Raw genomic sequence first — 20,131 nt, 5'->3', positions numbered from 1 at the left:
TCTCCACACCATGCATAATTTTATATGTGTCTGCTATGTAATCTCTGACGCACCTTTTCTCTAAATTAAGAAACCAAGAGTACTGCAACCTCTCTTCATAGTGGAGTCACTATGATTTTTGTTGGGAATGCAGTGGGAGAAGGGTTAATCCCCCCTCCCAACTGTTAGTAATAAAATAAAAACACAGCATTTCAGTCATGCATCCAGCTTCACATATAGTTTGGCCCTTAGGCCCTTTTGACTGTTTGCCCTTTTGAATCATTCATTTGTTTTGAACTTCTGCGCCCGCCTCAGAGAAGGTCAACTACAGCATCATCCATGTCTTGTAACAAATGTTCACGCACCTTTTGGAATTCGCAGTTGCCTGAAGTGCTACCACTCTCTGCTTAAATATATTCAGCGCAAGCACTTCTTATGGGCGGCTGTAAGGGAGATGCTAGTTGCTAACTATCTCAGTGCTCGCAAAGATAATCAGTTCAGTTTTTAAGGGGGAGCAGGGAATGCCACACCACTAAGATACAATTTCCTTTAGGAGCCAATTTATTTTGCTTTTGAGGTGCCACCTGTTCGGACATGAGGCAGAAGAATGACCTACTGGAGAAACCCAAAACGCCACTGCCTATATGTACCCCTATATTGAATTCAAGACAAGTGCTTGAGGCTGTCAAGCAGGCTCAAACTGGCTTGCGACATCACAGTGTGTTAAAATACAGACATTGCTTAAAAAGAAATAAATCAGCGAGGCCTTGCTGAAGGAACTATGGCCTACTTTAGAAGCTCCTTTATTTCCCTGGTTTGTGTACAGTGCAGCAAGGGACAGGTAGGTAGGTGATCAAGACATGATATGGAAAAATAAATATTCTAAGTAAAATAAAATAAAAACCCGCCCATCCGCCACGTGTCATTGTTTCAGTACTGCCACAACAATTAACATGTTACAGAGAGCTTGAGGCTGGCAGCAGGGCAATCTTACACTTTTCTTCTCGGAAGTAGTCCCCAATGATTTCAATGGGACTTATTCTCAGGTACACAAGCGAAGGATTGCAGTCTGAATTACTTCCACATCTTGCTTCTGAAAGATGGTGCTTGCTCTTCCTAATTGTGCCACAAAGATAGTCTAACAGTTTGGTTAGCAGAAGTCCGCTCAAATCCCAGGAGCCCCTATAGTGGCTTCACTTGGATTACATTTATTTTTGTGCCCGTGTATTTCGTGCTGTGGTCTATCTGCTGCGTGTCATCGCTGGTGATAATAAAAATGATTGAGGAAGAGTTGAAAGTCACTTTCTTCTTTGGCCTGTCGCCTGCCTTCTGGGACACAACAATGGGCCTTATCGGTTTCTCGTTCCCTACTGCTGGCTTTTCTTTCAAGCGCCTCTGCAACCTCAGGAGGCGAACACAGAAGAGCTGCATGAGGCATCGCCGAAACTGCAAGGGGAGCAAATTACAGTGAAAACCCGTCATTCAGAAAGCGACACTTTCACACTACCTATACCAGAATGACATAGGTGCCACATAAAATCAGTTGTCAGAGCCTGCTGAGTGTTACACACATGTGATACACTAGAGTACAGGGGCTTGATAACTGTCCTTCAATAGCTTCCCAAACATACATGGAAAAGCTGTACTTTCAGTTTTCATGCTGGCAGCAGACCAGGTATCTGCACGTGTGACAATCTTGATTTGCACCAACACATCAGAACAGGAATGGGGTGGAACCAGTGATCCTCCAGGTAATGGATCTCGAATCCCATCTGACCATCTCTGGCTTGAGAGCAGTACATGTGAAAAGGATCTAGGAGTCTTGGTTGACCACAAACTTGACATGAGCCAACAGTGTGACGTGGCAGCTAAAAAAGCCAATGCAATTCTGGGCTACATCAATAGGAGTATAGCATCTAGATCAAGGGAAGTAATAGTGCCACTGTATTCTGCTCTGGTCAGACCTCACCTGGAGTACTGTGTCCAGTTCTGGGCACCACAGTTCAAGAAGGACACTGACAAACTGGAACGTGTCCAGAGGAGGGCAACCAAAATGGTCAAAGGCCTGGAAACGATGCCTTATGAGGAACGGCTACGGGAGCTGGGCATGTTTAGCCTGGAGAAGAGGAGGTTAAGGGGTGATATGATAGCCATGTTCAAATATATAAAAGGATGTCACATAGAGGAGGGAGAAAGGTTGTTTCTGCTGCTCCAGAGAAGCGGACACGGAGCAATGGATCCAAACTACAAGAAAGAAGATTCCACCTAAACATCAGGAAGAACTTCCTGACAGTAAGAGCTGTTCGACAGTGGAATTTGCTGCCAAGGAGTGTGGTGGAGTCTCCTTCTTTGGAGGTCTTTAAGCACAGGCTTGACAACCATATGTCAGGAGTGCTCTGATGGTGTTTCCTGCTTGGCAGGGGGTTGGACTCGATGGCCCTTGTGGTCTCTTCCAACTCTATGATTCTGTGATTCTATGACCATGGCCCAGTGGTAAGAGACAATGGGAGTCGGAGTCCAAAAACATCTGGAGATCCAGAGGTTTCTTACTTCTGCACTATAGGAAAATTCCATATGTTTGGCCACTGCATCAGCCAACCGTATGGTGAAGGGTGAGCAAAAAAGCTCCCCAAAATGAATTTCTTTTCAATGGGTGCAAAAGCATTAATGCAAACTGGCCTCTCTTTGACTTAGGATGGATTAGATCATATCTAGCATATATAATACCATCCGGCGGCCGGGGGGGGGGGAATCTATAGCACTTCATCAGTCATAATGAATTTCAGCTGCTTCTATTAACCTATTTAGACTTCAATAGCAGCTAATGCAAGATCCAGAAGCAGAACAGAAGAGATAACAGCCAAAATGATTGCTTCATTTTATCAAAGGAAAACTCCGCTCTTTAATCCCCATGAATGAATTAGCATGCTCATATTTCAGTAGCTTTTATAAAGCCCACCTAAAGTCACTACTATATATCTAATTCTGAATTGCCATGGTATACTCCTGTACTCCATGGGCTGAGCTTAGGAGGCAAAGTGATAGGGACTGACAATCCATTAAGGATCAGAGGCACCCTAACAGTCATATTGAGAGACTTTTGTTCCACCCAGTGGTGTAGGGCGAAATATTTTCTGGTGCTCTACTTTTCCACAGAAAGTTTTCAACTTTGTACACTCTTTCACAGCAATGAATGAATGCCAATTGCAAATACAATATTAGGCAAGTGTCATGGAGCAAGCCTGGCAATTTCAAAGTTTTTAAAACTTTGTTTACTAAATTGAAGTATAATAAACATGCTAAATTAGATTACTCCCCAGGGCAGCCAAAAATTTGGCAATGAAAATTCCTCAACACAAGTTATCCTAATCTGTACATAGCATAATATTCCAGAAAACTTCTGTCACTGGTTCTGCTACACTGTCAGTTGTCTACGGGGTGCCTCCATCCCATTTAGCTGTTTCACATGTTCCACCCTGTCCCTTATGCCACTTAATATCTACATGAACTTGCTAGAAGTCATCCAGAAGTTTGGGCTGAAGGTTCATCAGCATGCAGATGGGATTCAGCTTTACCTCTTTCCCACTGACAGCCTGTGGACTTCTAAACGGGTAGTAGGAGGCTATTTTGGATTAGACAAGAGGAACAACCTGAAGGTTAATCCAGACAAAGCAGAAGTAGTGGTGGGAGAACCTGCAAGCCTGTGCAGAGGTGCTCATCTTGTCCTTCACAGAACTGGATAAAGTTTGGGGATGCTGCTGTTTTCACAACAGGACTGAATGGAAGTTTGGGTGCTGCAGGTAGCCAGGAGTGCCTTTTACTAGCTTGAACCACCCACAACCCTTCCTAAAAAAGTCAGATCTTGCCTTGGTTGTCCATGCCCTTGTCACCTCCAGACTTTACTACTGTAACACACTTCACATAAGAGTGGGCTTTGCAAGGCAGTTTGGCCCTCCTGCAGTTTCCAGCAACTGGTATCCAAGGAGGAATATGGCCTCCAACAGTTGGGGCAACACATAGCCGTTGTGGCTAGTACCCATCGATAGCCTTAGAATCCATTAAGTTTTCTAATCCTCTTTTAAAGTTATCCATGGGCATCACGACCTGCTGTTGGAATGAATCCTGAAGTTTAACTATGTGCTATGTGAAAAAGCACTTTTGTCTACCATTCTGAACCTTCCAGTGATTCAGCTTCATTTCATGTTCCTGAGTTGAAATTGGTGGAAACCCAAATAACTAGGGTGGCTCCCTTGTATGCTCACACTAGACTTACAATTCCAGGTGTTCCCTAGCACATCCTCTTCATCCTCATGAATCAGTGCCCTGGATGCAAGGACGGCAACTAGGACATCCACCAGACATGCTTTGAGCCTATATATGGTGCAAGTGGTAAAAGGAACAGCACCCTTGTTAAGTTACTAGGAAGCTTTATGCTGGTCAAATTTCACTGTTCCTTTTCTCCCCCAAAGAAATTCTGTTGGTCTTGCCTTCTGTGCCTTTCTTGCCTGTTTTCCTATAGATGCAAGATAATACTATGTGTAATTCCTGCCATGTTGTGCTTATGTCGGGAGGAAGACCACCTCTATTGCGTAATGCATTAGATGCGATCCTTTCGGCCTCAGTAAGTAACTCTGCTTTTCAGCTGCTTACCTTTCTGCTCATGAAGATATAGATAACTGGATTGTAGGCAGTGCTTGACTTGGCAAATAAAGATGGGATAATAGCCACTGTTGGAGTGACAAGGTGGCCATACCCATAGGCTACTAAAAGGGAGACCACTGCATAAGGCATCCAACAGATAAGAAAGGTGGTCATCATTAAAAAACACATTTTAGCTACTTTCTTTTCGTATCTCAAGATCTTGATCACTTGGACAGTGTGCAAATCTTCAACACAACGAAGCTGCAAAGAAGAATAATGAAAAACAATCAAACAGCACATATTTTAAAGAGCATTCAGTTCCAAACCCTTCAGAGAGTAGAATGCTGTTGTAAGGGGTCTTATTATTTGACAGCTAGCCACGTTTCAAAAATTATTAAGGCATCATCCTTCTCACCAGCTTCATTTAAATAAGATTTCTGATGATGCCCTGACTTCTGGAAAAATAGCTGTGTTAATCTATTGCAGAAAAATCAGGGTCTTGTGACTAACAGATCTATGGAATAATTTTGAAGACTACTGATTAAGTTACCTCCTGTCCATGAAAACGTATGCCATAATAATTGTTATGTCTATAAGGTGCCACAGAGCCTTCATTTTGTTATCCGTTATTGTTCAGTTACACCAACAAAAACATTAAAAGCAGAAACTCACTATGTACTGAGCTACAGCGATTTTATGTCAATCCCTATAGAGTCCCTGTAATTACCAATACTAGAATTTTTTATAGATTTATTGATTTTATTTACAATCACACATATACATGTGATTGTATGCATGTAAAATTACCTAGTGTGGCTTTCTGCATTATTCAAACAAGTATGTAATAATATTGTATTATTAATTCTTGAACAATCTATTTCAATGGTTTAACAATTCAATACTAAGCATGCTTACTTGGAAATAAGTTCCATCAATTTTGATTTTATGTATTCCTTTGTAAATATCTTTCTTATTTACAGGCTTACTTGGATAGCATTTTTTTAATTGAACTGAATGATAGCAATTCTTAAGCCTTTCTTGGAACCACATTATTCCTAACAGTACAATACTGGGCTCATCTTATAGAAGACACATGCCAAAAGTACCTATTAAATTGTTTCAAGGTCATTATGCGCAGCCACCCAAATCCTCAACATTATTCACAGCCCAATGACTTGATCCATTTCCCTTTAGGAGAGTAACACTGCACACTGTTACTAGGAAAAATATGAAAACTAGATTATGCGTGTGCACTAGGTAAAGCTCCTTCAAGTCAAGGATATCCAATTCAGCTGCTACATTTTGCCCACATGTATAAGAGGCACTATTTCCGAGAGAATGTTGTCAGGAAAAGTAAGCAAGATGTGAAAATATGTGTACAGTCAGCTTATCAATATATGGTACGACAGCTAAGACCCTACCTGACCACAGACTGTCTTGCCAGAGTGGTGCATGCTCTAGTTATCTCCCGCTTGGACTACTGCAATGCACTCTGTGTGGTGCTACCTTTGAAGGTGACCCGGAAACTACAACTAATCCAGAATGTGGCAGCTAGACTGGTGCCTGGGAGCGGCCGCCGAGACCATATAACACCGGTCCTGAGAGATCTGCATTGGCTCCCAGTACGTTTCCGAGCACAATTCAAAATGTTGGTGCTGACCTTTAAAGCCCTAAACGGTGTCTGCCCAGTATACCTGAAGGAGCATCTCCACCCCCATCATTCTGCCCAGACACTGAGGTCCAGCTCCAGGGCCTTCTGGTGGTTCCCTCACTGCGAGAAGTGAGGTTACAGGGAACCAGGCAGAGGGCCTTCTCGGTAGTGGCCCCCGCCCTGTGGAACACCCTCCCATCAGATGTCAAGGAAATAAACAACTATCTGACTTTTAGAAGACAACTGAAGGCAGCCCTGTTTAGGCAAGTTTTTAATGTTTGATGTTTGATGTTTTATAGAGTTTTTAATACTCTGTTCAGAGCTGCCCAGTGTGACTGGGGAAAGCCAGCCAGATGGGCGGGGTATAAATAATACATTATTATTATCCACATAAATCACATATTGATCACTCTGCATTGATCACTCACCATTCGTATCGCATAAAGAATATGTCCATAGCAGTAAGCCATGATCCCAACTGGTGTGACAAGACAGCCAAGAAAGAAGAAGAGGACAAAGGAAGAATCGCTGGGCTCTTTTGACCTCCAGTCCACTGAACAACCTAATCCATGAATTTCTAGAGTGTAGTGATTCCAGCCTAGGAGAGGTGCTCCTGTCCAAGCTAAGGAATACAGCCAGATATATGTGATTGCCCTCCAAGACCACGCGAAATCAATCACTTTTGCATGGACTACTCTAAGGTAGCGTTCGTAGGCCAGGACAGTGAGAGTAATAATGGAAACGATTCCTGCAGGGAGACATAAATAAAAAGTTTAGTTTAGATTATTAAATTATCCCCAATATAGAGATGCATTTTGTAATAACGAAGTACCAGTACTTTGTAGAAAAACACAATTGAGCTAAAATCATTCATCCCCCCCCCCAAAAGAAAACCACTTTAAAAAATACACACATAGGAACAAAAACCAAAGATCACTATTATAAGGCAAACTAATAGTGCACATCCAAATACCTGGAAAAACAAATACATCTTCACTTAGTACAGAATAGATTACCAGGAGAGCTTCCTTAGGGAGAGTGTTCCATAATAATTTCCTAGCCAATAAATATACGTTTTCTGGTTTTGCATGCAGCCTTGTGATTTGTGGTGCTTGTTTCATTGCTCTGTATACCTAGTTCTATATGGTCAAAATAAAACATCCAATTGACTGATAATTAATAATTTATGTTAATAGTAGTAATTTATTACTTATACTCAACCCATCTGACTGGGTTGCCCTAGCCACTCTGGGTGGCTTGCAAAATAATAAAAACACAGCAAAGCATCAAACATTGAAAACTATTGTTGGTGACAGGTCTATTAGTAGTCAAAGAATACCTATCACTTATAACCTGTTAGCTCAAAAAAAAAACTAAACAAAACCTTATGTTAGAACCATTACCCCTTATAATCAAATTCAGAAAAGGCATTAGATTACGAGCAGTCTCAGACAAGCTCTGTCGTGATGACACCCACTACTGCTACACACACCCACACTTTGAAAAGGCTTATTCAGCAGACGGCAAAAGGGAAGTCAAAAGGGAAGCATGAATTCAGCAGGAGTCCCACGACAGTCTGATGGACTCGCAATAAGATCCAGATGGAACAAAACCACCAGAGTGCCTGTTATTGATGCCTTCTTTGAACACAGCACTTCCAGTCAATAGAAAGATCGTTCTAGACAGCAAACATTGTTCAGACCACAGTTGTCCCCCCACCCACTGCTTCTCTGTCTAGCTTGCTCCACCCCATGTTTTCCTGGCAAGCACAACTGCTAGCAACTCCCACCTGGGGAGTTGAGAGGAGGCAAGTGATGGTGGCATCCCTGCATGCGCAGTGGGAGTGTGTGTGTGTGTGTGTGTGCATGCTCATGCACACAAGCCAGCATCAAATGTCATGGCTGAAAAGGTTGTGCATCCTGGGTCTGGGCCGTTTCCCAACTTTACATGAAGCAGCTACATGAACCAGTGCAGCCTGCTTGCTATCAGTAACATGTTAACATGTGAAAAAATAACCCAAAGTTCTGTTTTCAAAGCATGTGCATCATCTGCTACATGAGGAAAGATGCACATTCCCCCCGCCCCCTTGCCCCAGTAGGGAGCTCATGAGTCGATTAAGGCACACTTGACGAAGCAGGCATTCAAATTTAAGTAAATGCAAACAGCCACTTTTTACATGCTGCAGTCAAGATGAGTCATCTTTTCTCAGTTCATTCGTATGTGCTGAACTAGCCCTGTGCATGGGTGAGTGCACAGGGGCAGGTGACTGCCTGTAGCCCCATGCTTGGAAGCATCTGTCATGGTCTATCAACTCAACCCTCCACTCGCCAGCTGAAAGAAGCAGCACAAACAGCTCATGTGGTATGAATAAACACAGAATTTCAGATACCGGCATGCAGGTTCATCATCTTTTATGACAAAGATAAGTCACGCACACAAAATGGAAAACCAAAGTCACGAAATAGGCGACAACTGTGATACAAAATTGAAAAGCTGAACAACTTTGGGGGTGGAGGGGGGCACCAAAAATGAATCTCAGCTGGGTGCCATTTGGTGCAAGGCCAGATTGTTAGGGCAAACTGGAAGCACAAGAAGGCACCTTCCCAGAACTATTACCAACATCCTGCTGTAGATAGCCAGATGCTAGCACCCACCACAAATATCAACTCTGTGGCTGCTAGGGCAAAACACCTCACAGAAGCAAGCAAGGGAGGGAGGGGGAGTCCCAGTCTCAAAACAGTGCCCTTGGTACTTCCTTTGCCTCTCCAAGCCCCCATGCCTTTACTGCTGGGCCCCTTAGCTACTTACAACTTTTCTTAAAAGATTGGGTGGAGGGCAAGGTTAGGATAAAATTGAGGGCAGTCCAGATGTGGCTTTATGGATTGTATTCAAGTTTTTATAACTCCCCAGCCCAAAATCTGGAGACAGGTTCACCTGGCTTTCTACCAAGAGGAAGAGAGAGGCAGCGTCAAACTGGCTCCACTGCTGTGCTGACACCGTGTTGAGTAAGCTCTCAGTAAGCAACGGCGTTGAGAAGCTATGGGTGCTCCACACACTCTGCCTGCTGTTGCCTAAAAAGCATCCAGCTCTGCCTCTGCATGTCTCTGTCCTCTCTGGTTTCAGTGCTTTCAAATAATGCATGGCAGAGAGAGATTCAGCAGCTGCTGCTGTATCCAGCATGGAGCACCCATGGCGGGATGTGAATAATTCCGCCATGAACCAATTCTCTTCCACTACCCCACCCTCTGGACACTTCTCCCTATTCCACCTACAACTATCACAGAGAGCACTCATTCCAAGATTAGGAGTGGGGAAACAGTGGGGTTGCCTGAGAGAACCAGAAGTTAGGGGAAAGGCTAAGAATCCTCATCTCTCGACCACCGCTTTTCTCCCGTGGACAGCTCAGTCGGTTAGCATGTGGTGCTGCTGACAACGCCAAGGTCACAAGTTTGGTCCCCATAAGGGACCGCTGCATTGCAGGGAGTTGAACTAGATGTTCCTTTATCATTCTATGAAATGCCTTCCCCTGAAATTATTATTAGTAAATGTGGAGCTCTAGCTTAAGGTTTGAATGACTAGATATGTATCACCACCAAGAAAAAGAAGCTGGCACTTGTTTGGGGGAGCTCAGTGTCCTCTTCTTGGTGGAGCAGCGCTCATTTAGTTTAAAGATTGAAGGCTGCACAAGGCTTGCTGCCAGCACCTCTCTTAATGCTCCAAAGCTTCCCAAGGCTTAGAGATGCCAGAGCTAAATATAGCCCAGTCTTCCAACACAAGCAGTGCTCTACAGGCTTCAATGAAAGCCATGCCCAATTAAATTCCGTACGTCAACAACTGAGCACTACCTTTGGCTTCTGGACTTCCCTGGCTTTTCTGAAATCCCTTTACTTTCCCCCCATATTAATGCTATGGCTTAGGCCGCTGCAGAGTACTCGGGTAAAGGACACACAGAAATCCATTTCTGTATATGGCTGCAATACTGCCCTACATACAGTGGACAAACAGGCCTAGTTCCATAGGCTACCTTTTCACTTGATTCCTGCAAGCAAAAACTGTTAGACTGAACAGTTTCTAACTGCAATACACCTTGTCCTTAAGAGTAACCAGGCAGCTATTTACAGTGCACAGTGACTTGACTGCAGAAATCATTGCTGGAGAACTGTTTCCTGCAGATAGCTCCTACTGCTAAAAGGTGCTTGCTCATAGGCAGGGGGCAAAGTGCTTTCTGGCATGTTTTCCTCCACTGCCAAAACAGAGAATAGGTCCTGTTGATACTACCTTGAAGATGTAGCTGTCTTATCATCCAGTGGGCTCACAAGCTCTGCCCTCTCCTCCTCCAGCATCGTTAAGCATGTTCTAGATTAACTGTGCTTTAGTATGTCATTTGCACTCTAAACTGTGGTTGGCTTCATAAATTAGGATCTGAAGTTGGATTTGTTTTAGCAAGCCAGAGCTAAGATGAGCAGGTTTCTCCTAGTATGGAGGCTGTCACAATCTGCAGTTAACCTAAAATGAAAACAAAAGCTTTTGAACTCATCCTTGTAGCCATGCTGGAAGAGGACTGGCGTAATGTTTTGCATTACGTCCAAATAAGGAGACTGGCCCATGGGCACCCAGCAAGCTTCACGGCTGATTGAGGACCAGAACCTGCATCCACACAGTCCTAGTCCAACCCTCTAATTAATACACCATGCTGGTTCCAAGCACTCTTCAGATGATGATAATAATAAAGCAGTGTCTCATCCATTAACAACAAAAGCTGGGAAAAGAAGAGAACAAAGTAGGGACCATGCAATGGTTACAAATGTCACTGAAGAGAAGAACAACATGCATCATACTTGAAATAGTTGTTTTCACTTCAAATATTAAGTGAACAACACAGAAGTAAGGCAATGAGGCAACAACCTTTTCTTGGCTCACCGCTATATGGAACTAATAGTAAGCACTAATTCCGAGGGAAAGATTTTTACTAACAATCCCACTGCCCAGATTTTTTGAAATCAGTCACAATCCAGATACATGGCAAAGAAATGATATGCCACACACTGTAATCTGCATCCTGATATGCTCAAACATGTAAGCCACCTTAAATCCGCTGACTGGAAGCTGAATGGGAAAATGAAGTCTAATGCGCAAAAAGAAATGCCAATTCAAGGCTACATCCACATAGCAGTTTATTCCAGTTTCCCAAACTGTTAATTTCTGCATTATATTTGAGCTTTCACATGACAAAAAAGCCATTTCCAGAGATACAGTGGAATATAGGGCATGTTTCCAGTAGTGCTGTACGGAAGTGAGAGCTGGACCATAAAGAAGGTTGATCGCCAAAGAATTGATGCTTTTGAATTATGGTGCTGGAGGAGAATCTTGAGAGCCCCATGGACTGCAAGAAGATCAAACCTCTCCATTCTTAAGGAAATCAGGCCCGAGTGCTTACTGGAAGGACAGATCGTGAAGCTGAGGCTCCAATACTTTGGTCACCTCAGGAGAAGAGAAGACTCCCTGGGAAAGACCCTGATGCTGGGAAAGATGGAGGGCACAAGGAGAAGGGGACGACAGAGGACGAGGTGGTTGGATAGTGTTCTCGAAGATACCAGCATGAGTTTGACCAAACTGCGGGAGGCAGTGGAAGACAGAAGTGTCTGGCGTGCTCTGGTCCATGGGGTCACGAAGAGTTGGACACGACTAAACAACTAAACGACAACAACATAGGGCAAGTTTAGCACACATTTCCATGCTATGTACAAGCTTTTTTTCTGGAAGCAAATAAGATGGCAATGAGCACTAAACTTGTGCTATATTTCTGCAAGTGCATTTTGTTTCACGTGAAAGCTCAAATATAGTGCAGAACTTAGAATGGAGGGAAATGGAATAAGCTGCCATGTGAGTACAGCCCAAGTCACCCCTGGAAGTTGGAAATGAAGCCTTCAAAAAAGAAAAGCCTGTGGTAGAATTGGCGGTACCCTCAGGCTTCCAGTAAGAACAGATGTGACTACTTACTAAAGGAACTTAACAGCTTATTGTAAAACAGAACACAACTGAGATGCAGACCTCCTTATCAAGCAACACAAACAGCACCTAGGGATCTTTCTTTCCCCTGCTACCTTGGAACAGAAGATAGCCCCTTTTGCAGTTATTAATTCCTCATTCTCTCAGTAGCATTGCATGCACTTTGCCACACCCACCTCCAAATTCCAGAAAGCGGCAGAGCATCTCCTTCGCTTGCAAAAGGTTCCGGGTTTAATCCCTGGCATCTCCAGGTACGGCTGAAAAAGGCCCCTGTCTACAACTTTGGAGGGTCACTGCGCGCCAATGCCAACAGTACGATTCTGCATATGACAGGTCCAGCATCATTAGCAGAAGCTGAAGGAATAGTTGGGTCCAAATGGGAAAAAGAGCAAGGTGCGCCATGCAGCCCATGGGCCAAAAGCCGTGCCGGATGCATGCCTGTGCAACCCCCTACCACCTTTTAGCTCCCTCAGCAGCTCAGCTTACTGCTCCTGCAGAGTCAGGCCTGAATAGAGTGACACAACAGAAGTGATTTTCTAGCTGTATGGCAGTAGGAAAAAATGCATTAAAGCAGGAGACTCAATTTTGGATTTGGCGAACAGCTATGTCCACCTTTCTATTTCCGTTCTACAATGTAAAGATGCTGCTCTACCACTCTTCGACTGCAAAAACCAACTAAGTGAAAAATTCTATGGGAAAGTTAATTTTACGCATCACTGTGCCTGTGTGTACATACTGACCTACTTTCTAAATACAACTTCGTAAAACTGGCCTTTATATCCTTACGAAAGAACTTGGTTATTTAACAGTGCCTAATTTACTGGCTTATGCTTCCTGGGTCCTTTTCTAAATGGACCCCTGAGCCAGAAAGGCACATTTGACACGGGGCAGCTGATCACTGATTTTAGAACTGCAGAAATTTGAGTAACAGTTGAGATGAGGAACTTAATGGATGGGAGAAGTGCAGCATGGAAGATACCACCTTAGCACAAGAGATTGGGTGGGGATGATGGTTAGGACCCTTGCAGTCCTCTTTAACTCAAATTATTAACATTTCCTTAAACAAACAGAAGCTGTTCCCCATGTCAGTTAAGTTCAAAAGAAAAAATAATAGTGAAAAGTGCCCTTGAATTGTTTTCAATGTGAAGATGAAAGCTTTGTCTCCCTCCACTGGCCGTCAAGTTGCATCTTACAATATGGCTGATTACATATAAAATGATTCATTAAAAAATGATTCAATATGGTATCCATACACCCTGCAGCATATCCTGAAAGAGTAAACCGGCTGTGTTTCCTCACTTCCATTTGCTGAAGTTAATCTCAAAGACATCAGATGGATGGCAAATATTTGAGAGCAGAATCAACATTATTTAAATGTCCAGTCATGTGCCAGGAACCAAGGAAAGATGAATAAACTTGGGTCACTGCAACTGTTGTTTATATGAATTGCATTCATTATAAAAGCACTGCCACAGTGTCTCTGTACATTATCATTACTGTTGTCAGAGGGTTTATTTTCTTATTTTCCAAAGGCAAGTAGCACAAATCTCCACCTGCTCACCTGGAAGCAACTCCTACTGCATTCCATTGGGTTTACCCCCTTTGCAACTGTGTTTACAACCACAGTCTTAACTTGCACCACTCTGTATGATATGTTCCTGGACTATAAGGTGTGCACCTCTTTTAAGTGGGCAGCTGAACTTCCGGCAGATGCCAATGTTGCATTCCAACCGATCAACAATCAGAAGTCAGATGTCGATCTTAAATGAGATTTCTAAGAAGGGACTTAATTCCTTTCCGATGTATGACTGTCAAAAAGCAGTTGAGATAACATCCTAAAGGGAGCTGTGGCTTGCAGATGACGGCTTCTTGCCACAATGCAGAAAATAGCACATTAGAACAATTTGTGCTTTTCTGTATGGTACAAGAAGAGATTGAGTCCTTTTGAGGATAAAGTGCTAGGTACCATGCAGCATTTTTTAAAAGCTGACAACTCCAATCAAGGCAGTGAAAGCAAAAGCACTCCAAGACAGCATCCACAAATGTATTTGCTTAGAATGAGCACCAGCTGACACATGGATTGGGAATATAGATTATGAATGAGTGAAGGAGCAAGGCTTAGCTGAGCTGCCTTCCCCCTGCAGATAACCTTTAGTGAGAATCAGGGACTTCGCCTTTAAGTTCCTATATTAGCAGGCCCATAGAACCTATTTGCACATGAGCTTGAAGATGGTCTGTGCAAATCACATTTGTTTCAATGGGACCCTGACCACTGAGCATGCTGGCAGGGCTTATGGGAACTAGCATTCACCAATATCTGGAGAGCCACGGGTTCCCCACTCCCTACACACACAAACAACAAATGCATCATCTGGAGCATCTGCATGCCCAAGAATAACTGACTGTAGAGAAACCAAGTGATGCCCACCTGTGTGTGAACAGCCCTCGGAGGAATCCATTCCCCAGGTACGGAAACCTCCAATATTATGTGCATGCAGCCATCATGTTGCTGGCATTATTTTTTTAAAAAGTAAGGCTTTTCATCAGGAATGGGAAGCCATTTTCAGCCCAAGGGCCACATTTCTTTCTGGGACAATCTTTGGGGGGCTGCACACCAGCAGCCAGGGGTGGAGGAAGCGGGGTGTGGTGGGGGCAGGCTGCCCCGGGTGTCACCACTGAGGGGGTTGAAAAAATGCCAGACGGCACCCACCACGGGGCCTGCAGCGCACCCGAGCCTGGGAAAGACGCAGTGCCTTGGGCGCACACAGGCTCCCCACTGCCCAAACGGTCCACCCGCTGCCTACCCATCCCTCCTGCTGTAGGGCACCTGAGTGGGAGGGGGCAGGTAGATTCCAGAGGCTCCACTGAGCATCCTGCCTTGGCTGGCCCACCACCTGCAGGCGGCTGGGCACGCGCGCCGCCCCAGGCGCCCGATCAGCTTTCTCCACCGCTACCAGCAGCAGCCAAAGTCAGAGGCAACCGTGGGCAAACCATCAAGTGTTAATTTTCCTCTGTGCAGTAAGCTAGATTCTACACACACAACCCTCTTTATCTTCCATCCAGGAAAGAAGGAAGCACCATCAGGACACATTTCAGCCAGGCCAAAACACTCAGAGATTGTGCAAAGCAGAGCTGGTATGGGTTATTGCCTGGGACCCAGACACAGAGGCCAGGAGGGCCACTCTCTGACACCAGCTCTACTTTTCATGGAAATGCTTTGGCTCTTAAATTCCTTCAAAAGGAATTTGCCAGGCATAGAAGCACACAGGAGTTAGGAGGAGGTTGTGACTGCTTTCCAGCGATGTGGTACATGTGTCATCACAAATGGCTTCCTTGTGCATGTACTTTTAGCTTTTCTACAAAAATAGCTACAGACTCCTGGCATGTCAAGTGAATGTAAGAAATCTGGGGATAGCTATCTTACCTGGGAGTGTGTGTGTGTTTTAATGAATTCAAAGGCATACTCCGTTCTACTGAAGACACCAATTTAAATGTAGTTTAATGACTACATGTCTCTGCAAATGGTTTCAGAGAAGGGGAAGCAAATTTCCACTAGCATTGTTTGAATTGTTCTCCAGCAGTTTCACCCATTTTCCACTTCGGGAAGGAAAACATACAAACAAAATCGTGTGATTTTGGTTCACAAAGATACCTGAATCACAACAGCTGCAGCCTGTGATTCATTTTGGGGTGGGGGTGGGGAATCAACTGAAGATGAGGGAAAACGTACTCATAGATTGAACGCTGATGTTGTGAATCATCCTGGGTGCTGTAGAAACGCAAGGAAATATGAATGAAAGGAGGTGGGGACGTATCTGATGGGTCTGAGGAAAAGACAAGAAAAATGAATTTGAAATTGCCAAGGAAGTAGCAGATTAGAAAAGAAATGGAGAATGATGCAGGTGGTTTTGCCCTGAAATTATTTACTAGTGGGACCGAAAACAAAATGAGGCAATGTGGAGTAGATCCTATTCTGGTTCCAGCCAGCCATCCCATCTATTCCTGGGGTCAGGAAGCAGCGGTCCATCAGCACAGTCAATAGTTCGAGGGGGGGGGGGAGTATCATCCAGCAGCATCTGGTGGGATCCAGGTTCCTCACTCCTGCTCCATCCACCTGGATTTCCATTCTATTCTGTCAATCAGCATTCCATGGCCACTGAGGATGCTCAGTCAGCATTAGGCTGTTTTGGGGTTCCCTTCCCCTTTACAGCTCCCCCCTAAAGTTTAAGCATCTAAAACCTGTGGAAATCTTGATGTTCCCCCAAGCCTGCTGATACCCTGATCTTGAGGATCTACACTCAAAGCTTGAGTCTGTTATTAGTAGGATACATACATTAGTAGGTACCATCAGTGTACACAAGGGCCTTCCAGAGTAGAATAGGTAACAACAAGGCAATCACCTCCTTGCAAGGAACTTTCACACTAATACAGATAACTGGCAATAGGCGGGGAACAACACAAGGGTAGAGAGGAAGATTTGGTATCAGCAACAGTTAGGAATGACAATCAGGAATGAAGTCAAAAGGCTCATAGAGAAGATGAGCTTTTGCAGGGATTTAAAGGGAAAGCAAAAGTTCAGCTGTCAAGCAGGAGCTGCAGAGGTCACTTAGAAACAGTGTGCATGATATGGAAGCTGATTGATAGAGGAACTATGGGTGCCTGTGGGCAAATGAAGACACAAGACTTAAGTGGGGAAGGTGGGGACTAGATCGAGGCAGATGCAAGACGGTGGCATCATAAATGTGGTGAGAGTTATTCCTGGGGGGCCTTTTGCCCTAGATCACGTACAGGTGTGGTGTGTGCTCCTGGCAAAATAAAGATATGGTGAAAGGACGGGTGTTGGTGGGGTAATGCTAAAATGGAGGTGTTTGTAAAATGGAATGATGGTCAGAGCGAGAGGTTAGATCTATGAGGCACAGGGAATGGCAAGTGTTGGGAGCCTTTGCCCCTCCGGAGGATGCTAAGCTACAATTCCTATCATCCATGGCTATCAGCCACTCTTGCTGGGGTTGATGAGAGTGTTAGTTTAACAGCATCTGGAGGGTCAAAGTTTCCTCACACTTGGGATTGTGTACACAGGAGGTCTAGAAAGTGCACAGGAAGCAGCCACTGAACTGTGTGGAATGAAGGGATGTGGGTTTTCTGGCAGGAAAAAAACCTGAGCTGGATTTTTCCCCAGAAAAAAAAAATCCTATGCAAATTTGCATATGGTAATTTTCAGTTTGCATCAGGATATATTCTGGTGCCCTAAAGCATGGTCTAATTTAGCACATTTGTTTTACTTTTATTTAATAAACAAGGCTAAGCACTTCAAAACTGCCAGACTTGCCTAATGTTGTATTTGCAAGCAGCATCCCTTTATTGTTACTAACGTACCTACAAAATGAAGTGCAGGATAATTTTCAGTCCCACTAAGTGGACATTTCCACAAAGACATAAGCCTGAAGGCTCTGCAGATCTATGCAACTGGCGTAAAACCCTCAGTACCACTTGTACAAATAAGAAGCAAGACCATGCATGCAGCACTGCAGACCAAAGTGATCAGGTATCATCGCTCAGCTAGTGTTCTGCAAAGGGATGTCCTGGGTCTACACAATTCTTGCTTCATGGATCTACAACCCACCCTTTCCTAATGAGATGGGAAGACACCCCAAAGAACCTAGAGGAGAAAGGAGAAAATCTGCATATCAGAAGGTTGGGTGTGAAATGAAAGTGATACCACCTGCAGGACCAGGAATGAGCATGCATAGGGAGCACAGACATGAAGTGGAAAATAAGACGGGGTGGGGTGATGGGGTGATGTGCAGCATTTATGGCAGTTTCTAGTTCAAGCCAAAAGACACCTATATTGCCAGAATAACGTTCAGGCTACAGATTCCTCAGAAGCTCCATTTCCTAGCACTGAACTGTGAGAGGTGCACTCTGCACGTGTTCAGAGGCATCATCTAATTTTGACAGAACGTGAGGGGATTGCACTCACTCTCACCAACCACATTCTGGGTCCGGTGATTATAATCCGAGGAAAGGGAGGGAAGAAAAGGAGGCCATACAGGACTTGACCTGAAGGGATTACAGGAGAGAGGCCAGCTGGTTGGAGGAAGGGCAGTCCGTTATTCCGGGAGGCGCAAGTGGGAGAAATGGGCTGCCAGGGAGACTGCACCCTTCTCTTTCCTCCTAAGTATTCATTTACTGAAAAGACAGAAGTGTTGATCTGGAACCACACACACAGAGCATACAGCGAGCTCCTCTTTCACCCTTCTCCCCGCCTGGACCGCGTCTCTCTGCACATGGCCAGAGGCGCCCTCGCCCTCCGCGGCTCCCCTTACCGAAGAGGCTGTTGCTGAAGCCGTCCCACACGCAGCCGGCGGCGTCCCACACCCAGCGGTTCCGCAGGCAGGAGAGGAAGGTGAAGCAGACGCCGAAGAGCGACACGAGCAGGTCGCTGAGGCTGATGTTGACCAGGAAGAGGTGGGTGGGCGTGCGGAGCCGCTTGAACTTGGCGTACAGCACCAGCACCAGCAGGTTGTTGCACAAGCCCAGGATGCCGATGGTGGCCAGCAGCAGCGCCAGCAGCTCGTAGGTGCTGGCGCTGAACGGCGGCCCCGCCGCCGGGTCCGGCGGCTGCACCGGCTGCTGCTCCGAGTCCTGCTCCCCCGGCGTCGGCTGCAGGCTGCTGCTGCGGCTGCTGCTATTCCCGGAGTACATCGCTCGGCGTTGGCGCGCAAAAAAACTCCGCTCACATGTCGCCACAACCACCACGGTCGCCGCCGCAGCGCAGCCTCCGCAGCAGCGCCCGGCTCTTGCGAGCGCGCCTGAGTCCGTCCGTCCAGGAGCCAGCAGAAGAAGCGCTCCCGCCGCGTCCGCTCTTGGCGCCACAAGGGCGGGGGAGGGAGGGGCCATGGGCCTGGGCCCGCCTCCGGCCCGCCCGCCAGCCTGAAGAGAAGCTGGCGAGGGGCGTCGTGAGGCGCCTTGCTTGGAAGGGCCGGCGCGCCGCGCGGAGTCGCTTCGTGCTGCTTCCCCGCGGAGAAGGCGAAGCGCGGGAAGCTGGGAAGTCAGCGGGGGCTCCAGCGGGCTCCCCTCGCCAGCGGCAGTCCGTCGGAGTTTAAGTCCGATCCTGAGCGAATTTAATTCGAGTTAGGGAAGGGAGTTGTTTAGGACCGGGTTTAAGTTTGATGAGGCCCTAAGCTACTGAAGGTAATGGGGCCCTTTATATGCCCATCTGTCCTTTGTCAACAAAAAATTGCCACTGTTTTTTGTGTTGAATATACGCTTTATGGTAATTTATGGACCTAATAGGTATCTAAAGCCATTTGCACATAACAAATAGGAGCCTACACAAGACGAAACACTGTTGCTGTATGTAGGTTTTATTTTGTTTTATTTTTATCTTATATTTAAGAAATGTACATCCAGTTTTTTTTCTTTTAATTTTTTTGGGGGGGCCCAAGACAGTAGCGTCCCAAGCTATAGCTTGTTTAGCTTACCCCAAGACAGTGGGGTCCTAAGCTATAGCTTGTTTAGTTTATACGTTAATCTGGCACTGGGTGTGTTTGTGTGGAAGGAAAAGGGTGGAAAGAGTGGTTGCTTGCCTTCTGGAAAGTTACTATTTTGTGTTGGGCTCCTGTCCATAAAAAGGAGAACTACTCTTTTTTTTTAAGGTTATATTAAATATTCCCTCAGCAGCTGACAAGCAAGCAATATATGATGAATAATCCCTGGGTGGATTGTTTGGAGGTGACTTTTTTTTTAATGCTGCCATTTAATGCACTCTTGACCCAAGAAGAACCAGGCTGGATCCGCCCAACCAACATCCTGTTGCCCACAGAAGTTAACCTGGAAAGTCCACAAGGT

General features: G+C 45.3%; 1 protein-coding gene across 1 annotated transcript; it reads right to left on the bottom strand.

Annotated features, from left to right (window-relative positions):
* Positions 1-750: 750 nt before the first annotated feature.
* OPN3 (opsin 3) lies at positions 751-19,161 on the bottom strand. Its single transcript, XM_083433863.1, has 4 exons — positions 18,607-19,161; positions 6,700-7,019; positions 4,630-4,881; positions 751-1,425 (listed from the first exon to the last, which is right to left on the bottom strand). Exons 1-4 carry the CDS (start codon positions 18,983-18,985, stop codon positions 1,162-1,164), a joined length of 1,215 nt encoding a protein of 404 aa, XP_083289989.1. The 5' UTR covers positions 18,986-19,161; the 3' UTR covers positions 751-1,161.
* Positions 19,162-20,131: the final 970 nt, after the last annotated feature.

This window comes from Podarcis tiliguerta (genome assembly GCF_965153285.1).
Source record: "Podarcis tiliguerta genome assembly, chromosome: 3".
NCBI classification, from domain to species: domain Eukaryota; kingdom Metazoa; phylum Chordata; class Lepidosauria; order Squamata; family Lacertidae; genus Podarcis; species Podarcis tiliguerta.
This window is presented reverse-complemented; position numbering and strand designations above follow the sequence as displayed.